The sequence below is a fragment of the Canis lupus genome, chromosome X, assembly GCF_011100685.1.
Source record: "Canis lupus familiaris isolate Mischka breed German Shepherd chromosome X, alternate assembly UU_Cfam_GSD_1.0, whole genome shotgun sequence".
NCBI classification, from domain to species: Eukaryota; Metazoa; Chordata; class Mammalia; order Carnivora; family Canidae; genus Canis; species Canis lupus.
In genome coordinates this window covers 84,540,214-84,563,733 of record NC_049260.1, presented here as the reverse complement: position 1 = coordinate 84,563,733, position 23,520 = coordinate 84,540,214, and the positions used below count along the sequence as shown (strand labels likewise).

General features: G+C 39.9%; 1 protein-coding gene across 6 annotated transcripts in view; it reads left to right on the top strand.

The window, feature by feature from the left end:
• CHRDL1 (chordin like 1) overlaps positions 1-23,520 on the top strand; it is a 120,414-nt gene that overhangs the window by 23,527 nt on the left and 73,367 nt on the right. For all 6 annotated transcript variants that reach the window (XM_038588076.1, XM_038588077.1, XM_038588074.1 and 3 more), the window contains exons 3-4: positions 11,273-11,385; positions 13,972-14,065. In XM_038588076.1, coding sequence (XP_038444004.1) covers positions 11,273-11,385; positions 13,972-14,065 — 207 coding nt within the window. The remainder of the gene's footprint in view (positions 1-11,272; positions 11,386-13,971; positions 14,066-23,520) is intronic.

The following is a 23,520-nucleotide window of genomic DNA, read 5'->3' as shown; positions in this document are numbered from 1 at the left end:
GTTTTCATGAACTGCATATATGTTTTTATTTACCTAGGAGTGACATTGTTGAGTTGTGTAATAAGTAAGTGTTATGTTTAATTTCATAAGAAACTGCCAGCTTGTTTCCATGTGGCTTTACAGTTTTGCATTTCCACCAGCAAATATGAGGAGAGTCCCAGTTGTTTCACATCCTCACCAGTACTTAGCATGGTTTAGGTTTTTTGAGTTTAGCCATTCTGATAGGTGGGTGATGATATCACATCGTGGCTTCAAGTTGCATTTCTCTGCTGATTAACTATATGTTTGATATCTGTATATCCTCCATGGTAAAATGCCTTCAAATTGTATTCTCATTTTAAAAACTGGATTGTTTCCTTATCCTTAAGTTTTGAGATTTCTTTACATATTCTAGATAAAAGCCTTTAATTAGAAATATGATTTGCAAATAATTTCTCTCAACCATGGATTTACTTTTTATTCTCTATGCTTGTTTTCTAAAAAGAAGATTTTATTTATTTGAGAGAGAGAGTGTGTGTGCGCACAAACAGGGGTAGGGGCAGAGGGAGAGAGAGAGAAGCAGATTCCCTGCTGAGCGGGGAGCCACTCAGGGCCCCATCCCAGGACCCTAAGATCATGACCTGAGTGGAAGGCAGAGGCTTAACCAGCTGAGCCACCCCGGTGCCTCTCAACACTCTTTCAAAAACAGAAGTTCTTAATTTTAACAAGGTCCTATTTTCTATTTCTTTTATGTACTGTGGTTTTGGTGTCATATCTCAGAAATCTTTGCCTAATCCAATATCACAAAGATAGCCTTCAATAATTTCTTCTAGAAATTTTATTTTTTATTTCTTTAAAGATTTTATTTATTCATGAGAGATACATATAGAGAGAGGCCGAGACACAGGCAGAAGGAGAAGCAGGGTCCCCGAAAGGAGCCCAATGTGGGACTCGATCCCGGACCTTGGGATAGCACCCTGAGCCGAAGACAGACACTCAACCAGTGAGCCACCCAGGCATCCCTCTTCTAAAAGTTTTGAAATATGAAAGTTTACATGAAAGTCTATCTATGATCCATCTTGAATTAATTTTTGTATATGGTTTGAGTTACAGATTCATTTTAGTTCATGTTTTGTACATGACTGTCCAAATGTTCCAGCAGCATTTGTTCAAGAAGACTGTTTCTCCATTGAATGGTCTTTGCACGCTGGTTGAAAATCAATTGAATACATAAGTGTGGGTCTATATTTTGACTTATCATTCTGTTCTGTTGGTATATTTGTCTAACCTTTTGCCTTGAAAACTATGATTTTACATTAAGTCTTGAAATCACATCATATATGTCCTCCCAAATCTTTCTTGGTCAGAATTGTTTTGGCTATTCTAATTCTTTGCCTTTCGACATGAACTTTTGAATTAGTGTACCAATTTTTACAAAATATCCTGCTAATATTTGGTCTTAGGTTTCCTTGAATCTATAAATCACTGTGGGGGGAATTGACATCTTCACAATATTGTGACTCTTGATTCACAAACAAGACATACCTATCCATTTTTAAGCCTTCTTTGATTTCTTTTATCATCATCTTGTAGATTTCTGAGTACAGATCTGGGACACATTTTGTTGGATTAATAAATACCTCAGTGTTTCCATGTTTAGAGGGAGCTATTTCAAGTGGTAATTTTTAAAATTTCTATTTGTTTGTTCTTTATAGAATATATAAATGTGATCGGATTTTTTTCTATTGGCCTTGTGTTCTGTAATCTTGCTAAATTCTCTTATGATTTATAGCAACTTTTTAATTTATTATTTATTGAAGTTTGATTTGCCAACATACAATATGACACCCAGTGCTCATCCCATCAAGTGCCCTCCTCAGTGCCCATCACCCAGTTACCCCATTGCCCTGCCCGCCTCCCCTTCCAACTTTTCCCACTTATTTTCCCTCCTTGCCCTTATAATCCATTTTAATATTTCTTATATTCCCCGTATGAGTGAAACCATATGACGATCGTCCTTCTCCAATTGACTTACTTCACTCAGCATAATACCCTCCAGTTCCATCCATGTTGAAACAAATGATGGCTTTTTGTCCTTTCTAATGGTTGAGTAATATTCCATTGTATATATAGACCACATCTTTATCCATTCATCTGTCGAAGGACACCCAGGCTCCTTCCACAGTTTGGCTATTGTGGACATTGCTGCTATAAACATTGGGGTGCAGGTGTCTCGGTTTTTCACTGTATCTGTATCCTTGGGGTAAATCCCCAGCAGGGTAATTGCTGAGTCGTAGGATAGTTCTATTTTTAACTCCTTGACAAACCTCCACATAGTTTTCCAGAGTGGCTGTACCACTTCACATTCCGACCAACAGTGCAAGAGGGTTCCCCTTTCTCCACATCCTCTCCAACATTTCTTGTTTCCTGTCTTGTTAATTTTCCCCATTCTCACTGGTGTGAGGTGGTATCTCATTGTGGTTTTGATTTGTATTTCCCTGATGGCCAGTGATGTGAAGCACTTTCTCATGTACTTATTGGCCATGTGTAGATCTTCTTTGGTGAAATTTCTGTTCATGTCTTTTGCCCGTTTCATGATTGGATTGTTTGTTTCTTGGGTATTGAATTTAATAAGTTCTTTATAGATCTTGGATACTAGCCCTTTATCTGATATGTCGATTTGCAAATATGCTTTCCCATTCTGTAGGTTGTCTTTTAGTTTTGTTGACTGTTTCTTTTGCTGTGCAGAAGCTTTTTATCTTGATTAAGTCCCAGTAGTTCATTTTTCCTTTTGTTTCCCTTGCCTTCATAGATGTATCTTGTAAGAAGTTACTGTGGCCAAGTTCAAAAGAGGTGTTGCCTGTGTTCTCCTCTGGGATTTTGATGTAATCTTGTCTCACATTTAGATCTTTCATCCATTTTGAATTTATCTTTGTGTATGGTGAAAGAGAGTGGTCCAGTTTCATTCTTCTGCACGTAGCTGTCCAATATTCCCAGCACCACTTATTGAATATTCCCCTGGCTATTCGGGGCCTTTTATGATTCCACACAAATCTTTTTTTGTATATTTTTTATTGGAGTTTTATTTGCCAACATATAGCATAACACTCAGTTCTCATCCCATCAAGTGCCTCCCTCAGTGCCCGTCACCTAGTCACCCCCACCCCCCGCCCACCTCCCTTTCCACCACCCCTTGTTCGTTTCCCAGAGTTAGATGTCTCTCATGTTCTGCCACCCTCACTGATATTTCCCACTCATTTTCTCTCCTTTCCCCTTTATTCCCTTTCACTATTAGATTCCACACAAATCTTAAGATTATTTGTTCCAACTCTCTGAAGAAAGTCCATGGTATTTTGATAGGGATTGCATTGAATGTGTAAATTGCCCTAGGTAGTATAGACATGTTCATGATATGTATTCTTCCAATCCATGGGCATGGAATATTTTTCCATCTCTTTGTGTCTTCCTTAATTTCTTTCAGAAGTGTTCTGTAGTTTGTAGGGTATGGATCCTTTACCTCTTTGGTTAGGTTTATTACTAGGTGCTGTATGGCTTGGGATGCAATTTTTAAAAAAAATTTATCTATTTATTCATGAGACAGAGAGACAGAGACACAAGCAGACTCCACGCAGGGAGCCCGACATGGGACTCGATCCCGGGTCTCCAGGATCAGGTCCTGGGCTGAAGGTGGTGCTAAACCGCTAAGCCACCAGGGCTGCCTTGGGGTGCAATTATAAATGGGAATGATTCCTTAATTTCTCTTTCTTCAGTCAAATTGTTGGTGTATAGACATGCCACTGATTTCTGTGCATTGATTTTTTATCCTGCCACACTGCCGAATTGCTGTGGGAGTTCTAGCAATCTTGGAGTGGAGTCTTTCAGTTCTCTATGGACAGTATCATGTCATCTGCAAAGAGGGAGAATTTGACTTCTTCTTTGCCAATTTGAATGCCTTTTCTTTCTTTTTGTTGCCTGTTTGCTGAGGCTAGGACTTCTAGTACTATGTTGAATACCAGTGGTGAGAGTGGACGTCCCTGTCGTGTTCCTGACCTTAGGGGAAAGGCTCTCAGTGTTTCCCCATTGAGAATGATATTTGTTGTGGGCTTTTCATAAATAGCTTTTAGGATGCTGAGGAATGTTCCCTCTATCCCTACACTCTGAAGAGTTTTGATCAGGATTGGATGCTGTATTTTGTCAAATGCTTTCTCTGCATCTATTGAGATGATCATATGGTTCTTGTTTTTCTCTTGTTGATGTGATCTATCACATTGATTGTTTTACGAGTGTTGAACTAACCTTGCATCCCAGGGATAAATCCCACTTGGTCATGGTGAATAGTCTTCTTAATGTACTGTCAGATCCTATTGGCTAGTATCTTGTTAACAATTTTTGCATCCATGTTCATCAAGGATATTGGTCTATCATTCTCCTTTTTGGTGGGGTCTTTGTCTGGTTTTGGAGTTAAGGTGATGCTGGACTCATAGAACGAATTTGGAAGTATTCCATCTCTTTCTATCTTTCCAAACAGCTTTAGTAGAATAGGTATGGTTTCTTCTTTAAACGTTTGATAGAATTCTCCTGAAAAGCCATCTGGCCCTGGACTTTTGTGTCTCGGGAAGTTTTTGATGACTGCTTCAATTTCCTCCCTGGTCATTGGCCTATTCAGGTTTTCTATTTCTTCCTGTTCCGGTTTTGGTAATTTGTGGTTTTCAGAAATGCATCCATTTCTTCTAGATTGCTTAATTTGTTGGCAAATAGCTGCTTATAATACATTTTTTCAAATTGTATTTCCTTGGTATTGGTTGTGATCTCTTTCATTTATGATTCTATTAATTTGAGTCTTTTCTCTTTCTTTTTAGTAACGCTGCTAGTGGTTTATTATATCTTATTAATCCTTTCAAAGAACCAACTCCTGGTTTTGTCAATCTGTTCTACAGTTCTTCTGGTCTCTATTTCATTGAGTTCTGCTCGAATCTTTATTATCTCCCTTATTCTGCCTGGTGTAGGTTTTACTTGCTGTTCTTTCTCCAATTCCTTTAGGTGCAAGGTTAGCTTGTGTATTTTTTTCCAGTTTTTTGAGGAAGGCTTGTATTGTGATGTATTTCCCTCTTAGGATTGCTTTGCTGAATCCCAAAGGTTTTGAACGGTTGTATCTTCATTTTAATTAGTTTCCATGAATCTTTTTAATTCTCTGATTTCCTGGTTGGATCTGTTAGTAGGATCGTCTTGAACCTTCATGTGTTTGAGTTCCAAATTTCTTCTTGTGATTGAGTTCTAGTTTGAAAGCCTTGTGAAAAAAAAATGAAAAAAAAAAAAAGAAAGCCTTGTGGTCTGAAAATATTCAGGGGACAATCCCAATCTTTTGGTATCAGTTGAGACCTGATTTGTGACCCAGTATGTGGTCTGTTCTGGAGAAAGTTCCATGTGCACTAGAGAGGAATGTATAGCAACTCTAAATCTTACTATTTATAGTAACTCTAAATCGATTATTTTGGGATTTTTCTTTGTAGATAGCCATACCATCTAATATTAGATCAGTTTTGTGTTTTATTCTCTAATATGTATGCCTTTTCCTTCTTTTTCTTATCTGATTTCACTGGCTATGCTCTCCAAAGTGGTAGAGCAGGCATCCTTGCATAACTCTCAATCTTAGGGAAAAAGCATTGTCTTTTTCCATTAAATATGTTATTAGCTGCAGGTTTTTTGGAAGATGCTCTTATTAGGTTGACGAAGGTCCTTTTCTACTTCGCTGAGAGTTTCTGTCACAGGTTGATGTAGAATTTTGTTAAATGCTTTTTCAGCATCTATTGTGTTGATCACATGATTTTTCTTCTCCAGATTGGTGATGAATTATGGATGAATTATGTTGCCTGACTTGTGAATGTTGAATTATCCTTTAATTTTCAGGATAAAAACCACTTGCTCAAAAATATTATCCTTTTTATATATTGTTAGGTTTAAATTACTGAAGTTTTATTGAAAATGTTTGTATCTATGTTCAGGAGGGATATTGGTCTCTATTTTCCTTCTTTTTTTAAAAAAAAATTTTATTTATTTATTCGTGAGAGACACAGAGAGAGAGAGGCAGAGACACAGGCAGAGGCAGAAGCAGGCAGCCTTCAGGGAGCCTGATGTGAGACTTGATCCCAGGGCCCCAGGATCATGACCTGAGTCGAAAGTAGATACTCAACCACTGAGCCACCCAGGTGCCCCTCTATTTTCATTCTTGTAATACCTTTAATCTTGTTTTTCATGTCAGTGTCATGCTTACATCAGTGATTTAGTTAGGAAGCAATCTCTCCTCTTCATTTTTTCTGAAATATTTGATATAATGATAGAATTCACCACTGAAGCTATCTGGCCTTGAAGTTTTCTTTGTGACAGAGTTTTTTTTTCTTTTTTTTTACACTACTAACTCATGTTCTTTTTTTTTTTTTTTTTTTTTTTTTTTTTTAACTCATGTTCTTTAAAAGATATAAGAGGCACTCCTGGGTGGCTTAGTCAGTTAAGCCTCTAACTCTTTTTTTTTAATTTATTTTTTATTGGTGTTCAATTTACTAACATACAGAATAACCCCCAGTGCCCGTCACCCATTCACTCCCACCCCCCGCCCTTCTCCCCTTCCACCACCCCTAGTTCGTTTCCCAGAGTTAGCAGTCTTTACGTTCTGTCTCCCTTTCTGATATTTCCCACACATTTCTTCTCCCTTCCCTTATATTCCCTTTCACTATTATTTATATTCCCCAAATGAATGAGAACATATAATGTTTGTCCTTCACCGACTGACTTACTTCACTCAGCATAATACCCTCCAGTTCCATCCACGTTGAAGCAAATGGTGGGTATTTGTCATTTCTAATAGCTGAGTAATATTCCATTGTATACATAAACCACATCTTCTTTATCCATTCATCTTTCGTTGGACACCGAGGCTCCTTCCACAGTTTGGCTATCGTGGCCATTGCTGCTATAAACATCGGGGTGCAGGGGTCCCGGCGTTTCATTGCATTTGTATCTTTGGGGTAAATCCCCAACAGTGCAATTGCTGAGTCGTAGGGCAGGTCTATTTTTAACTCTTTGAGGAACCTCCACACAGTTTTCCAGAGTGGCTGCACCAGTTCACATTCCCACCAACAGTGTAAGAGGGTTCCCTTTTCTCCGCATCCTCTCCAACATTTGTTGTTTCCTGCCTTGTTAATTTTCCCCATTCTCACTGGTGTGAGGTGGTATCTCATTGTGGTTTTGATTTGTATTTCCCTGATGGCAAGTGATGCAGAGCATTTTATCATATGCATGTTGGCCATGTCTATGTCTTCCTCTGTGAGATTTCTCTTCATATCTTTTGCCCATTTCATGATTGGATTGTTTGTTTCTTTGGTGTTGAGTTTAATAAGTTCTTTATAGATCTTGGAAACTAGCCCTTTATCTGTTATGTCATTTGTAAATATCTTCTCCCATTCTGTAGGTTGTCTTTGAGTTTTGTTGACTGTATCCTTTGCTGTGCAAAAGCTTCTTATCTTGATGAAGTCCCAATAGTTCATTTTTGCTTTTGTTTCTTTTGCTTCGTGGATGTATCTTGCAAGAAGTTACTATGGCCGAGTTCAAAAAGGGTGTTGCCTGTGTTCTTCTCTAGGATTTTGATGGAATCTTGTCTCACATTTAGATCTTTCATCCATTTTGAGTTTATCTTTGTGTATGGTGAAAGAGAGTGGTCTAGTTTCATTCTTCTGCATGTGGATGTCCAATTTCCCAGCACCATTTATTGAAGAGACTGTCTTTCTTCCAATGGATAGTCTTTCCTCCTTTATCGAATATTAGTTGACCATAAAGTTCAGGGTCCACTTCTGGATTCTCTATTCTGTTCCACTGATCTATGCGTCTGTTTTTGTGCCAGTACCACACTGTCTTGATGACCACAGCTTTGTAGTACAACCTGAAATCTGGCATTGTGATGCCCCCAGATATGGTTTTCTTTTTTAAAATTCCCCTGGCTATTCGGGGTCTTTTCTGATTCCACACAAATCTTAAAATAATTTGTTCTAACTCTCTGAAGAAAGTCCATGGTATTTTGATAGGGATTGCATTAAACGTGTATATTGCCCTGGGTAACATTGACATTTTCACAATATTAATTCTGCCAATCCATGAGCATGGAATATTTTTCCATCTCTTTGTGTCTTCCTCAATTTCTTTCAGAAGTGTTCTATAGTTTTGAGGGTATAGATCCTTTACATCTTTGGTTAGGTTTATTCCTAGGTATCTTATGCTTTTGGGTGCGATTGTAAATGGGATTGACTCCTTAATTTCTCTTTCTTCAGTCTCCTTGTTAGTGTATAGAAATGCCACTGATTTCTGGGCATTGATTTTGTATCCTGCCACGCTACCAAATTGCTGTATGAGTTCTAGCAATCTTGGGGTGGAGACTTTTGGGTTTTCTATGTAGAGTATCATGTCATCGGCGAAGAGGGAGAGTTTGACTTCTTCTTTGCCAATTTGAATGCCTTTAATGTCTTTTTGTTGTCTGATTGCTGAGGCTAGGACTTCCAGTACTATGTTGAACAGCAGTAAGCCTCTAACTCTTGATTTCAGCTCAGATCGTGATCTCAGGGTCTGAGATCCACCCCGTGTTTCAGGCTCTACACTCAGCGGGTCTGAGATTCTTTCCCTCCTTCTCCCTCTGCCCCTGCCCCTGCTCATGTGCTGGCTCTCTCTTAGAAATAAATAAATAAATAAATAAATAAATAAATAAATAAATAAATGGAACATTCCTGTTATATAGTTTTTCTAGATTTAGCTTTGGTAATTTGTGTCATTCAATGAATTCATCCGTTTCATCTAAGTTGCTAAACTAAGTAACATAAAGTTATTTGTAATACTCCTTTTTTATGCTTTTTAAAAAATGCCCTCTGTTGTCCCTAATATTGAGAATTTGCATCTTCTATCTTTTTTCTTTGCTTGTTTTGTAAGAAGCTTATCCATTTTATTAATTTTATTATAAAACAGGTTTGGTCTCACAGCTTTCTTTTTCTGTTGATTTTCTGTCTTCAATTTCACTGGATTATTTTGCTCTAGTTTTTCTAGTTTCTTAAGGTGTTGGTTTGAGACTTTTCTCCTTTTCTAATATAGGTATTTTAGTGATATAAATTTCCCTTCAAGTACTTCTTTAGCTGAACCCCACTGATTTTGATATCCTGTGTTTTTATTTTCACTTAGTACAAACAGTTTTCTAATTTCCCTTTTGATTTTTTCTTCGACCCACAGGCTGTAAGATACCGGTATATTACAAGTGGTTGTCTCCTGCAGGAATTGGTGTCATGTTTTTCATATATATACATTGACGTTATTATTTTATTCTTTTTGGAACTTTGTGAATGTATTCCAGTTTTCTACATTAAGTACGCATCACTTTTCTAAAAATAAAATAATCAGTTAACATAAAATAATGCTCTGCATTTTGTAGTACTTTATAATCTACAGAGAGTTTCATTTAATCCTGCAATCTCTGCTTGAGAAACAGATAATCTATATTCCACAGATGTTGAAAACTGAGATTGACAGTTTATTTTTTTATTTTATATTTTTAAATTTTATTGTTTCTGAGAAGGGAGAGGAGAGGAGAGGGGGGAGTGGCAGAGGAAGAAAGAGAGAGAATATCAAGCAGACTCTGCACTGAGTGCAGACCCTGGCACGTGGCTCAATCTCATGACCCTGAGATAATGACCTGAGCCAAAATCAGGAGTAGGATGCTTAACTGACCAAGACACCCATGCACCCCTATTTTTAACTTTTTTTTGTGATTGACAGTTTCAATGATTTGCTCAATGACACACAGCTAGAGCTAGCTAAAATGCAAACCCAGATTTTCTAACAGCTCATCATTCTGAAGAAGTTGAAAATCAAGATTTGAAAAGTAAATTGGAATTTATCTTGTGAGTAGCTGGAAAAAAAAAAAAAAACATTGAGCGTCTTTGAAGCAGTGATTGACCTGAGACAAGGATCTCAGTGTTGTTTGCATCTCTCCTTACTAGTGAGGTTGAACATCTTTTATGTTTATTGCCTATTTTCCTTTTTTCTTACCCCAAATTTTTACTCATGTCCTGGATAAATAGATCATCTTTTTACTGGATTGGTTGGTCTTTAACTTATTAATTTAAATGATCAGAAAATGTTCCCGATACTAACATTTTATTTGTTGGAAATATCTTCTCCCAGTTTCTTGCTTATCTGCCTTTCCTTTATTTTAAGATTTGGATCATCAGAGAAATGGTGTACTGGAGAATGGGGGAAACTAATGTGTTTGTTACAAGAACAGTCTTGGTTTGCTTTGACCTTGTATGATGGGATGCAGGAGGTAGATGAGGATGGGATGCAAAGGTGAATCATGTGGTTTGGAAATTCATTTACCAGTCATTTGCTAATTGATTACATTTATCAGCCACAGTATGCTAGGCCTGCTAGCAGAGAGTGAAGAATAAATGCTGCCTGCTTTTAAGGAACTTTTACTTTAATGGAGAAATAAGACATGAAAAGTAATGCAAGTAACATAGTATGTGCTCAAGTAACTGTAGCACAAGATAAGCTGTGGCTATGAAAATCTCTGTTCATCAAAGAAGAAGGAGGCATTGCTTTTGAGTAAATTGGGAGTTGCTTATATAAGAAAAAGTCTGTAAGTTGGAGGAAAGCAAGGACTATGGGTATATTTGCTCACCATTTTATCCTCAGCAGTCAGCAGAGTGCCAGATAATCAGTAAGTGTCCAAATATTGTTTAATGATTTAATGATATTAGCATGCATGGGCAAAGCCATTTACAGGAACTTAACATATTGTGTTTAGTTCATTACTCCTACACACCTCTGGGCAACTCTGAGAAGGATTGATCAGCATTTCGGATGTTCGCTTGCATTTCAAAAGCAAAGGAGTACAACTTCTTTCAGGAAGGACACATGACAGGCTCCCTTATCCTACTGTTGTAACAGAGCAGTAACCAAGATCTGTGCTTCACTCGGGCAAAGCTGGGTCTGAATCTCCTGTCAGTTACTTACTGGTTATATGACTCTTGATTTCCCTCATCTATGAAATGATTCTAACAGTGCTTCCAACCTTACTGGATCATGGTAGGATCAAATAAGCACAGCACTTAAAAGCCTGAGCCCATAGGAGAGCTTCTGTCAACATTCCCTATGCCTCTGCTCCTGATATACACTAAACCAGGTAGAATGTGTGATTGCCTTTGGGTTTAACGACTTTGTCCATGGTGTCTAACAGTCATATTTTCCATCTCCTTCCTTGCAGATTCAGAGACATATTGTGTGTTTCAAGACAAGAAGTACAGAGTGGGTGAGAGATGGCATCCTTACCTGGAACCTTATGGGTTGGTTTACTGTGTGAACTGCATCTGCTCAGAGGTACAGTGCCATACCCAATTTTGCTCCTCATCATGCATTGGGTACTTCCAATGCCCAGGTTGGCTGGGAAGCAGGCATGGTTAAAGCCTAAGAGGAGTTAGGAAGCAGTTTATAAGGAGAAATATACGTCTCCTGACTAATTTTCCCCTTGGTGCCTTTTGGTTGGATTTGTGTGTGTGTGTGTGTGGGGGGGATCTCTGAGTATTTTCTAGGGACATATATTTATGGTCTCTTAGGCAGATGATGTGGCACGTGGTGGGAGAATGTAGAATAGTTTGATAGTGGGAATGGGGAAACAAAGACAGACCATTGTAGTGCCTGGATCATAAGACAAAATCGTTTTGAGGATCATTTTCAAGGCTGGCCTTTGGAGAAGAGATTAAGACAGATCATACACTGGTTCATTGGGAGAGAGTGTATTCTATGTTGTCTCAGCCAGTAGGGGTAATTAAGATCGAGGCTGTGAAACCTTGGCCTGTACCTGCTGATGACTAGAGTTCTCTTGGCTTGGCCTTGGCCCCTGGCCAGTCATTCAGAGGGGCGTTTGGACACCTTAAATGCCATCTTTGCAATAGGCAATGCAGGAAGTCTCGTCTTCTTTCCATGGCCTTGACTCAGGACCATAGCTACGGTCCATCTTTCTCAAGAAGCCCCCTACCATCTTACCCTAGGCCAGGGTTTCTCAACCTCTGGACTAGTGACATTCAGGGACAGATCATTCCTTTTTGGTAGTGGGGATGGGAGGTTGTCCTGTACATTGTAGGAAGTTTAGCAGCACACTTGGCCTCTACCCACTAGATGCCAATAGCACTGATCCTGGTTGTGACAACCTAGAATGTTCTGAGACAGGGCCAAAGTGGCTTGGGGATCAAAATGACCCCTGGGGGAAACCAAGTAGGTAAGGCCTTGAGAATGGAGAACTCTGAGCATATGGAAAGAGTTTTTAGTACTGGCCTCTCACTTGAGACCTTTTGGAATTCCAAACTATAACTCCTCCTTAGTGCCCAGGTAGAACAGAAGCAGTCACTTGCAAGCCAGATTTCTTTTGCCATTTACACAGAAAATTGGGCTCTGGAGTAAAGACAGACCATGTTTCCAACCCTGGCTCTGCCACCTGTGAGCCCTGTTACCTCGGACAAGTTACCTAAACTCTCTAAGCTCCCTTCAGCTTCTTTTTCTTCAAAACGGGATAATGATACTGTGTATTTCATATGACTGTGGGAAGGATTAAATTCACTAATACAATTCAGCTACTTGAAAATGGGCTTGGTCAGAGTCAACATTTAAAAGATGTTAACTGCTGTCAGTGTCATCATCCTCACTATCATTATGGCTATTATTTTTATTAATCTGTTAACTCTAGAGCAGAATTCAGTTTAAAGCCTTAAGGAGGCATTGGAGTAGGCCCCAGCCAGGAGTGGTTTCTGATGTGCTTTGTTGATTTCACTTGAAGATGATACTACTTGGCTCTGATGAGAGTGGCACATAAGGAGGCTCTGTGGTGTTTCCAAATGCAACAATCCAAAAAACGTGTTCTAGGAAGTCCATGAGAAAAGAAGGAGGTTTAGGGTATGGGAATTCAGATTTGTATAAAAGAAGCCTGCCTCTTTAAATGGCTAGGGTAGGTAGTAAATAGAGCATCTGGAGACTGATTAGCTGCCTGGTATGACATGATTGTGTCAGATTCTTGACCCAACATGTTGGAAATGGACAGCTAACCCTTGGGGGCTGAGCTTTGCTGTCTGCAGGGCTGTGAAAATGTTAATATGATCCCAGGGCCGACAGCTCAAGTGCTAGGCATCTTCTCTTTCCCTATCCTCTTTGTCACCCTCTTCCCCCACAAGCACATGATAGATGCAAGTCACCCTTGTTTGGAATGAATTATGGATGGAAATGCTAATTATAAATTTATTTCCAAAGGCTTCCTTTGATCTAGCAATAGTTGAGAGCTGTCAGAGCTGGGGATCTTGTAATTGTAAATCAGGCAGGGACCCAGTCAGTCACCCCGCCCAGGCATACTAGGTAATCAACCCAATTCCAAACCCTAACCTGTTCTCAGAAAGCTTATGACTGAAATGGAAAATGAGGAGAGAAGGCAACCCAGCCTGCTGGACCAAGGCAGAGTTATATGGAATCCAGGACTCATGTGCCAGTGATGTCTCCTTGCCCAGGGTTGGCTAGCAGCTCAGAGGACCCACCACTCATTGTCCCTTCCTTCCCATGGCATCAGGCAGGTGATTGTGTAATTAGACTAGGCTCCTGTCAATGTGCAGCTGGACGAGGAAATGGTGAAAACACTACATAAGCAGGCCAGGAGGTGCCTGCCACAATTGGTGAGAGGCTTTGATAACTGGAGCAAGAGTGACCCCAGCTTTAGAAAAATATGCCAGTAAACTATCAACCAACCCAGCAGAGGGACTAGTGATGCGAAAAGGGAAGAAAATGCTGATTTCATTCAGCTTCTTGGGAGTGCATCATTCATTGTCTGGGTGAGTCCCTGCATGACTATTTCCCAAACGGGCATGAGCACAGGTGACCTGTGAAAGACCTTAACGTTTTTTTCATGGTTTGCCCCTTCTCTTCCAGAATGGGAATGTACTCTGTAGCCGAGTCAGATGTCCAAGCCTTCATTGCCTGTCCCCCGTGCATATTCCTCATCTGTGCTGCCCACGCTGCCCAGGTAAACTGGATTTCCTCTTTCTTTCCCAGCTGTGGTTCTCCTTCCTCCCACTTCCACCCAACCCACTCCATCTGCCTAATTCCCCAGAAGGGAAACTTCCAGACAGAAATTACAATAGGACACTTTTAGGCAGCCTGCGCTGGCCCCTAAATACTGTTTATAGCCCAAGTGGGGCATATTTTAGGCTCTAATAAGTTATTGGTCACCCAGTAACAGATTTTCATTGGGCTTTTAATCATTTGAAGGTGGATGTCAGTTGGGGGAAGGGAATTGTGGCCCAGAAAGTCTGTGCCATAAACAGCCTCTTCCTGCCGTAGGCAGCGGGCACCAGGGGAGTTGTAGCATGGCGGCACGTGTCTTAAGCAATTAGTACTGGGATTGCATAAATCAAAGGAGCTGAACCAGTAAGGTTTATGACAGTATAAAGCTGCTTGCCCGCTGAATAGTCACCTCCTCCAGACTTCGCAGTTATTATGTACACATTGTTAAGAGCAAATCCCAGGGGAAGGTGGGCAGAGACTTTCTCACAAGGCTGTTAGGACATCTACTTTGATGGTTTGCGGCTAGGGTGTGTGTCTGAGGCAGGGGCTCCCTCAATGACACTTTGTTCACGTCTGACTGGGGCCTGGCTCCCACACCAGAGGCATGCAAGCGTGGAATGATTAAGATGATGTCTGAGGGCTGGACTGTGGTCCTAGGAAAAGCTAAGTGACAGCCTCAGGATCTGGGTAGTAGAAGCCTTATACTCCTATAAGTTGATCTTGTTTCCCTCTAGGATGAAGATTCTTCAGCTGAAGTCTGTGGGTGGGTTTTATGGGGTCAGTGAACCCTTTAAAATGGTTTTGTTTTTGGTGTAACTATGTATACATGTAAATTCCTTTAGAGAAATTCCATAGCTTTATCGGTATTTGTTAAGGGGGTGTACATGACCCTAAAAACATGAAGAACCACTAGTCTGGGGCATTGGTGGTGCTTTTTTAAGTAGTAAGGAACCTCCAAAACTTAGAGAAACGGAAAGTGTCCAGGTAGCAATGATAGGAATGGGGCCAGGAATAAAATTCAGTGAAAATTTGGCTAACATTTCAGTTACAGAAATGGAGGTGTTTATTTTTTTATTTTTTAGGTATTTTATTTATTCATGAGAGACACACAGAGAGAGGCAGAGATATAGGCAGAAGGAGAAGCAGGCTTCCTGTGGGGAGCCGGATGCAGGACTTGATCCCAGGACCCCAGAATCATGAGCTGAGCCAAAGGCAGATGCTCAACCACTTGAGCCACCCTGGCATCCCAGGGAATGGAGGTGTTTAATGGAGAAGAAGCCCCCAAACCATTTTGGTCACTACCTTTGTGAACTATACTTTTCTGCATCAATAAATACACTCTGCTGAACACAGGGGGTTCTTTTTCCCAGCTGGCAAAAGATCATGCCATGTCACATTTATCATTCTGAATATTGGTGATGATAGTATATGCTTTAAGATGTAAGAGACTGATTTGGCATAAGATCTACCTGAAAGTTGGCTTTTGGAATAAATCCCCAAATAAGGCTTACTATTTTTATATGTGTTTCTTTGTTTCTTCTAATTAAACTGGATTATGGGGATGCCCGGGTGGCTCAGCGGTTGAGCATCTGCCTTTGGCTCAGGGCATGATCCCAGGCTGGGGATTGAGTCCCACATTGGGCCTCCTGTGAGGAGCCTGCTTCTCCCTCTGCCTTTGTCTCTGCCTCTTTCATGAATAAATAAATAAAATCTTAAAAAAAAATAAACGGGATTATGAAGGAAGGATTTGGTAGATGGGAGCGAAATTTCTGATTAAAAAGGCCAATCTGGAGATTTTTTTCTACCTTTTTACCCCAGAAGTCGCCAAAAGTGCTCTAATGCCATAGAAATTTATCTAAACTATGAAGATATTGTTATTTCCTGGGAAGGAAGTGACCCAGATGCGAATCACAGGGTAGAAGAGCGTACAGTGCATTATGGCTATCACCTACCCAAGCTACAGAATAGGAAGCAAATTTTAAGAAAAAGGAAAAGTATAAGCCAGCAGGTTTTCTGAGTGAAGAAGAAAGCGTTAAAGGAATTGAGGTCATAAATAGCAGAAAAAAGAGAGTTGCCTTTAAGACTTAAATAAAGCCAATTTTGTGAACTATAGAAAGGAGGTGTTCATTTTCTTTTCCTTCTTGTCCTTGCAGGTCATGTCCTTGTGAATTCACTTTCCTTCTTGTTAACTCTATAACCTTTACCAGTTCTTTCTTTGAGCAGTGGTACCAAGGTTCCTTAATCCTTAATATGCAAAAATGTCTTTATTTTGCCCTCATCCTTGAGTGATAATTTGGCTGGGTATAAAATTATAGGTGCATGCTTGTTTTCCCTTAGCATTTTGAAGATACTAACAAATGGTCTGTTGACTTCCTCCATTTGTGGATAAGAAGTCTGCTGTTTGATTGTAGTTCTTTTGTAGGTAACTCATTTTCTCCTTCTTCTAGCTTTTACGTTTTCCTCTTTTTCTTTGGTGTACACGATGAGGTGTACAGACATGTCATTTATTTTTATGCCTGTTAAGTACATAATTTTTTCAGCTAAAGGACACAAATTTCTTTTCAATTTTTACTCACTGGTTTTCTGAAAATTACATCTTACCTTTTTTTTTTCTCATTTTCAAAGTTGCCTTTGGCATATATTTTTGCAGCTCATTTAACTTATACTCTGTGTGTCTCTCTCTCTTTTTAAAAAATGTATTTATTTTAGAAAGAGAGAGACCATTGCAGGGAGGGGCAGAGGAAGAGGGAAACTTAAGCAGACTCTGAGCTGAGCATGGGGCTCAATCTTATGACCCTGAGATCATGACCTGAGCTGAAACCAAGCATTGGAAACCTAACTATACCACCAAGATGTCCCTATCCTCTGTGTCTCTTAATGTGTCCTTTATTTTTTTTTTCATCCTGGTACACTCCCCATAATGAAATAATTCTTCAGTTCTGTCCTCCAATTCATGAATTCTTTCTCAAGCCTTTTCATGCCTACTTTTTAGGCAGTCTGGTTCTGTTTGTTCTTTTATTTTCAATAACTGTATTCCCCCCCCCACGTTTTTGGATTACATTTTAAAATATCTACATATTGCTATCTAATAGACCCATGTTAGTATTTCTTGGGATCTTATTTTCTTTATTTCTTAAAGGTATTTAACTATCTAATTAGAGTCCATTTTAGATTGTTTCAATGTGTTTTTTCAGGTGTAAATTCTCACTCTAACTGGGTTTCTTGACTTTCCTGGGTTTCTTTTCTTAGTTCTGAGTTTCTCCTTGCTTTCTAAAATCTTTGTTCAAAAGCTCATTGTCTGTGTGTAGAGGGATGGTTTCTCTTGCATATGTCCTTCCTTTCTTTTGGGAAGGTTATTCTAGGCCATGTAGTTCACTTAGCTCTGAATCAGGTCATATATTAGTGTCTTAGCTTGGGCTCCTTCATACCTGGATGGTCTATTTCTACCTCTATTTTCTTTTCTTTTCTTTTTTTTAATATTTTATTTATTTATTAATGAGAGACACGGTGAGGCAGAGACATAGTCAGAGGGAGAAGCAGGCTCCCTTTGGGGAGCCCGATCAGGACTCGATCCCAGGACCCCAGGATCATGACCTGAGCTGAAGGCAGACGCTCAACCACTGAGCCACCCAGGTGCCCCTCTATCTCTATTTTCTTATACAGTGCTAGTCCCTGATGATGATCTTAGACTGGGACCTCAGTTGCAGCTGCGTACCTTGGGCAAGTAGTCCATTTGAAGGAGCTACTCAGGTGGGAAGAGCTATGTCAGCCCCTGGTTACATGTGAGGAGTGTGTCCTTCATCCCCATCTTTACATGAGAAGCCACTTGGAGGCCATAGTTCTTGCCTGGCCTTCTGGCCCAACTGTCTGTATCCAGTCCCAGGCGCCAGTGGACCATATGATTTTGGCCCTCCATTCTTTGCTCTGCTTTTCCTTCTGTGTTTTATTCCACAAGGAATCTTCTTTTGTTTCTGAGCATGATTTTGCAGTTTTATTCATTCATTTTTTTAATTTACTCACCCTTTTAATTACTTATTTTTTTATATAACTGTAAGTTTTACATTTTATCCCTCACTCTTTGGTGAGAAAAGAGCAGGGCATTCTCTCCTGTGTTCAGCCTGCCATATTGACCTGGAATGCAAACTGGCTATTCTTTCTGTTGAAGATCAAACAAGAGTAAACAGGTTTAAACCTTAAACCATAGCAGAGAAGAGTGGAGTTTGGTAAGAGGATGAACTGTGGGACACAGTAGCTGTTAAATCCTAGTATAAATGTCTAAAGAGAATTTTAGTCTCTGTACAGGCATATTTCTGTAAGGAAAAAGATGCCCACCCATCTGAGATAGAGTTGTCACAATTCTGCTTTGAGACAGGGCAATGGCTGTGATGACTCCTCTGTACTCCTTCCACCCCAGTGGTTATTAGGCATGAGGAAACTCATGCCTTCAGGGCCACAGGAATGTTTGGTCAAAGGAAGGGGCTCCAATTTTCTGTCTTAACCCAAAGGGGAAGGCACCGTGATGAAAATGTCCTCATTTAACAATAGGAGCTTTATAGCCAGAATGAGTCCTGTATTAAAAAGAGAAGACAAGCAAGGAAGCCATATACCCAAGGTTTGGGCTCTACACACTGTCCGATAGCAGCGTGGACTTCAGGGAGCATTTATATGGACAGAGATGGATTCTGTAGGAGGATCCTGCTGGTCATGTCTAGAGCTCATCTTCCACTGAAGGAGACAGAGGAACCAGCACCCCCCATTTGTTTCTATGTTTCTCCTGGTTCTTGCTCTCTAAACTCTGTACCCTAGACATTTCCAAGGTTCCCACTTGCATTCGAGGTTGTCTCCTGCAGCTCCTGCTGAACCGTGGGAATCAAAGTTTGCAGACTGCTTTTCCAGAATTCCCAGAGAGAAATCCACACTGATCCCCATTAAGAGAAAATGAAAATTTTTTCATCAGTACTTCCTCAAGTGTCCATGGCAGAGGTCATGTCTTGGTTACATACAACAGGGTGCTCTACTGAGCCCAAGGAGGCTGATACTGCATGGAGGTTGGAACATTCTTAATGGAAAAGTCAAGACTGCACAGAAGTCAGAAGGGTCACTAAATCTATCCCAGTCTATAAGCAGGACTCTCTATAGACCCTGATAATGGGAGATTTATAGGAATGAAATTCTATATCTTCTCTTTTGGAGAAGTGGAGTGGTAAAGGGGGAAGGAGAAGAGAAAGATTATGACTTCTTTCCTTTTGTTCTTTATATACAATTTTATGAAAAGACTCATAGTGACCGGGAGCCTAAGTCCTGATATTACATAAGATTTTTTTTAAGTAGGCTCCACTCCCAGCATGGACCCCAATGTGGGGTTCAAACTCACAACCCGGAGATCTAGACCTGAGCTGAAATCAAGAGTAAGAATCTCAGCTGACAGAGCCACCCAGAAACCCCTACCTAAGGTTTTTTTAAAAATGGCCATTCTTAATGAATTTGCCACTCAGAATTCATAAATTTGGGTTCCTTTGGGGGTATTCGGACATTCTTGGCTCATTAAAGAGCTGTTTTAAAATTGCCAAAATATCTCATTTTGATCTCTTACCAGCAACCTAATCCACAGCATTCCCTTTTTGCTGGGTGTGAAAAATGTAGTTCTGTGAAATGGTTTTAAGGACAGTGATGGTGTGGTTTTGCCAAGAGAGGCAACCCTCACCACAGACTTTTAAATTCAAGGGAGATTAAAGAAATGACCTCTCCAGTGATGCTTTCTAGTCTGTGTGTTTGTGTAAGGAGAAGCTGGAATCCCCATGTCACTTGTCTCCTGACAGTAGTTGGATTGTGAGCTAGCTGGCAAATACAGGCATTTCTGCTATAATATGATCCATTCATTTCTTAATTTTTAAAAAAGATTTTATTTATTTATTCACGAGAGACACAGAAAGAGAGAGAGAGAGAGAGGCAGAGACACAGGCAGAGGGAGAAGCAGGCACAGGCTCCATGCAGGGAGCCTGACACGGGACTCGATCTTGCGTCTCCAGTATCACGCCTTGGGCTGAAGGCAGGCACTAAACCACTGAGCCACCCAGGCTGCCTGCATTTCTTGATTTTAAAGAAGTTTTTTAGAAGTTTTAAATTCCAGTTAGTTAACACGGAGTGTAATATTAGTTTCAGGTGTACAATTTAGTGATTTAACACTTATGTGCAACATCCCATGCTTGTCACAAGCCATCCTTAATCCCCATCACCCATTTAACCAGTCTTCCCACCCACCTCTCCTCTGGTGACCATCAGTTTGTTCTCTATAGTTAAGAGTCTATTTTCTAGTTTGCCTCTCTTCCCTCCTCCCATGTTTGTTTGTTTTGTTTCTTAAATTCCACACGAGTGAAATCATATGATATTTGTCTTTCTCTGACTTACTTTGCTTAGCATAATACTCTCTAGCTCTATCCACATTGTTGCAATGTACAATATTGCTCTGTGCAACATATAATATAATATATTACATATATATACATATATGTGTGTGTGTGTATCCCCCAAATCTTCTTTATTCATCCATAAGTCAGTGGCCATTTAGGCTCTTTCCATAATTTGGCTATTGTTGATGAGGCTGCTATGAACATCAGGGTGCATGTATCTCCTTGAATTGCATTTTATAGTATCCTTTTGGGTAAATACCTAGTAGTACAATTGTTGGATGGTAAGGTAGTTCTATTTTTAACCTTTTTTTTATTTTTAACCTTTTAAAAAATATTGTATTTATGTATTTGGGAGGGAGAGAAAGAGAGTGAGTGAGAACACAAGAGCAGGGGGAGGGAGAAGCAGACTCCCTGCTGTGCAGGCAATCCGATGTGGGACTCGATCCCAGGATGCTGTGATCATGACCTGAGCTGAAAAGCAGATGCTTCACCGACTGAACTACCCAGGCACCCCTATTTTTAATTTTTTGAGGAACCTCCATACTGTTTTCCAGAGTGCCTGCAATATATGCATTTCTGAAAATCCTCACATTCTGCAAAATCACACACTGAAAAGTAACAAGGCTTAAAGAACAAACAATATTGGAGAAATAACTGGAAAGTTATACAACTTTGTAAAGAAGTGGGGAGCCTACTTCTCACTCTCCCTCTGCCTCTCTCCCCATTTGTGCTCTTTCTCACTCATTCACTCACTCTACTCTCTCTCTCTCAAATAAATAATAAAATCTTTAAAAAATGAACTATACTAATAAAAAGCTAGCATGATTTAAGAATGTATCTTAGATATCTAGTAAATAAAAGAAAATTACAGTAAGTGCAGACTTCACCTTTTCAAATGGTGATACACCTCATCTTCTTTTTTAGGGGCACCTGGGTGTCAGTGGTTGAGCATCTGCCTTTGGCTCAGGTCATGATCCCGGGATCCTGGGATCAAGTCCCGCATCAGGCTCCCTGCAGGGAGCCTGCTTCTCCTTCTGCCTATGTTTCTGCCTCTCTCTGTGTGTCTCTCATGAGTAAATCAATAAAATCTTTTAAAAAAAATAAAATAAGATAGCAACACTAGCTTGAGGGAAGAGGGAATCAGGAAGGGTTGAAGCTGCTGAGTTGTAAAGATAGGAGAGAAATGCCCAGAGATCAGAAAGAATCATGTTATCAGCACTTATAGAACAGAGCGTATGGCCAAACTCAGCCAAGACAAAGAATGGGGGGTCGGGTGTGAATGGGAATTGGAGATAGTACTGTATCTTTTCATGGTTTGCCAGTTTCAGTTGAGTTCATGTACGTGGCCTTCAGCTGCTATCCTCAATAGAGTAATGTACTGGGATAAATAATAATGTGCTGGGAAAAATCATGTATGAACCAATGCAGTTTCTACTTTATACCAATAGCGTTCTCTTATTTACCACTTGAGTTTGGACAATTTAGGATGACACAAATCTATACCATAGGGGAAATCGCCTCCATAAGATGAGGTAGATATACATCATTTAGCCTTCGACAATTTCCAGTGAGGCTTGCTGGTCACTCGACCACTCTGATTCTGGTTTTTGGCCTTTAATCACTGACCTAACTACACAGTATGTTCCCCTTCTTGTTCTATGACTGTGTCCATGTCTGTGACTTTTACTGTTACAACAATTAAGTAAACAGGCCTGTTTTGCTCTCTCCAGTGGTTAAAAAAAAAAAACAAGGGGGGATTTCTTTAATTTCTGTTGTGGTAAGGTAGTAAGGTACGCATGACCTAACATGATTTCAGAGTATATGACTCAGTGGCCTTAAGAACAATCAAAATGTTGTGCAACTATCACCAGTGATGTAGTTCCTGAAAATTTTCACCACCCCAAAGGGAAACCCCGTGCCAATTAAACAGTATATTCCCTTCCTCCACCAGCCCTGAGTAACCACTAATCTGCTTTCTGTTTCTATGGATTTGTCCTTTTCTGGACATTTTATGTGAATCAAATCATGGAGTATGTATGTAGCCTTTTGCCTTTGGCTTCTTTCACTCAGCATAATATTTTCAAGATTTATTCGTGTTGTCACATGTATCTGCATTTCATTCTTTTTTAGGGCTACATAATATTCCACTGTATGGACATGCCACATTAATTCAGTAGCTCATGGACATTTGGGTTGTTTCCACTTTTTGGCTATTGTGACTAGCGCTGCTTCTGTTAACATTTATGTGCAGGTTTTTCTGTGGCATGTTTTAAATTATTTGGGGTATCTCCCTAGGAGTCGGATTTCTGTGTCATATGGTAATTATCTTTGTACCTTACCGAGGAATCTTGTCTGATTTTCAGCCACCTCATCTTCTTTTGGTTCATCTCTTTGAGTATCTGTTGATGGCCATCTTCATGGCTGCTAAGTGCTGCTGTTGTCATCCTCTGTGTCTGATCTCCATTGCTCTCTCCTGTCTTCTTTTGTTCTTTTCTGAATTCTCTATTCACCTCCCCCTTGGATTTTATTGAAAAGAGTCAATTCCTTTTAAACAGTAAAATAACAGCCAACTATCATACTCTTCTTCCTTTAAGGCAACTACAATAATTATAGTATGCAAGATGATCGTTGGGGGCCATTTCCTTACTTGCAAAAGTATTTTCAAAAAACCCTTTTCTGACTCCAGAGCTATCCAAAATCCTCAGGATTTTAAAATATTAGTCTTCAGATAGCAAGAGTTTTACTTTATTATTATTACTGTTGTTGTTGTTAGTTTTCTTATACCAATTGTTGAGAGGTATCCACAGAGATATGCACTGCTAATCACTAGCCCCTCCATGTCTATGCTGTCTGCTCTCTTACATCTTAGACCCTTTCACTGTCTTCCATGCTTTATTTCTATTATCTTTCTCATGCACTCAGTCCTTGAACACTGTGCAGAGTACAAAGTATTACAGCCTTCTTCAGAAAAGTGGCACCCAGCTTGCCTCCTGCCAAGTGAGGT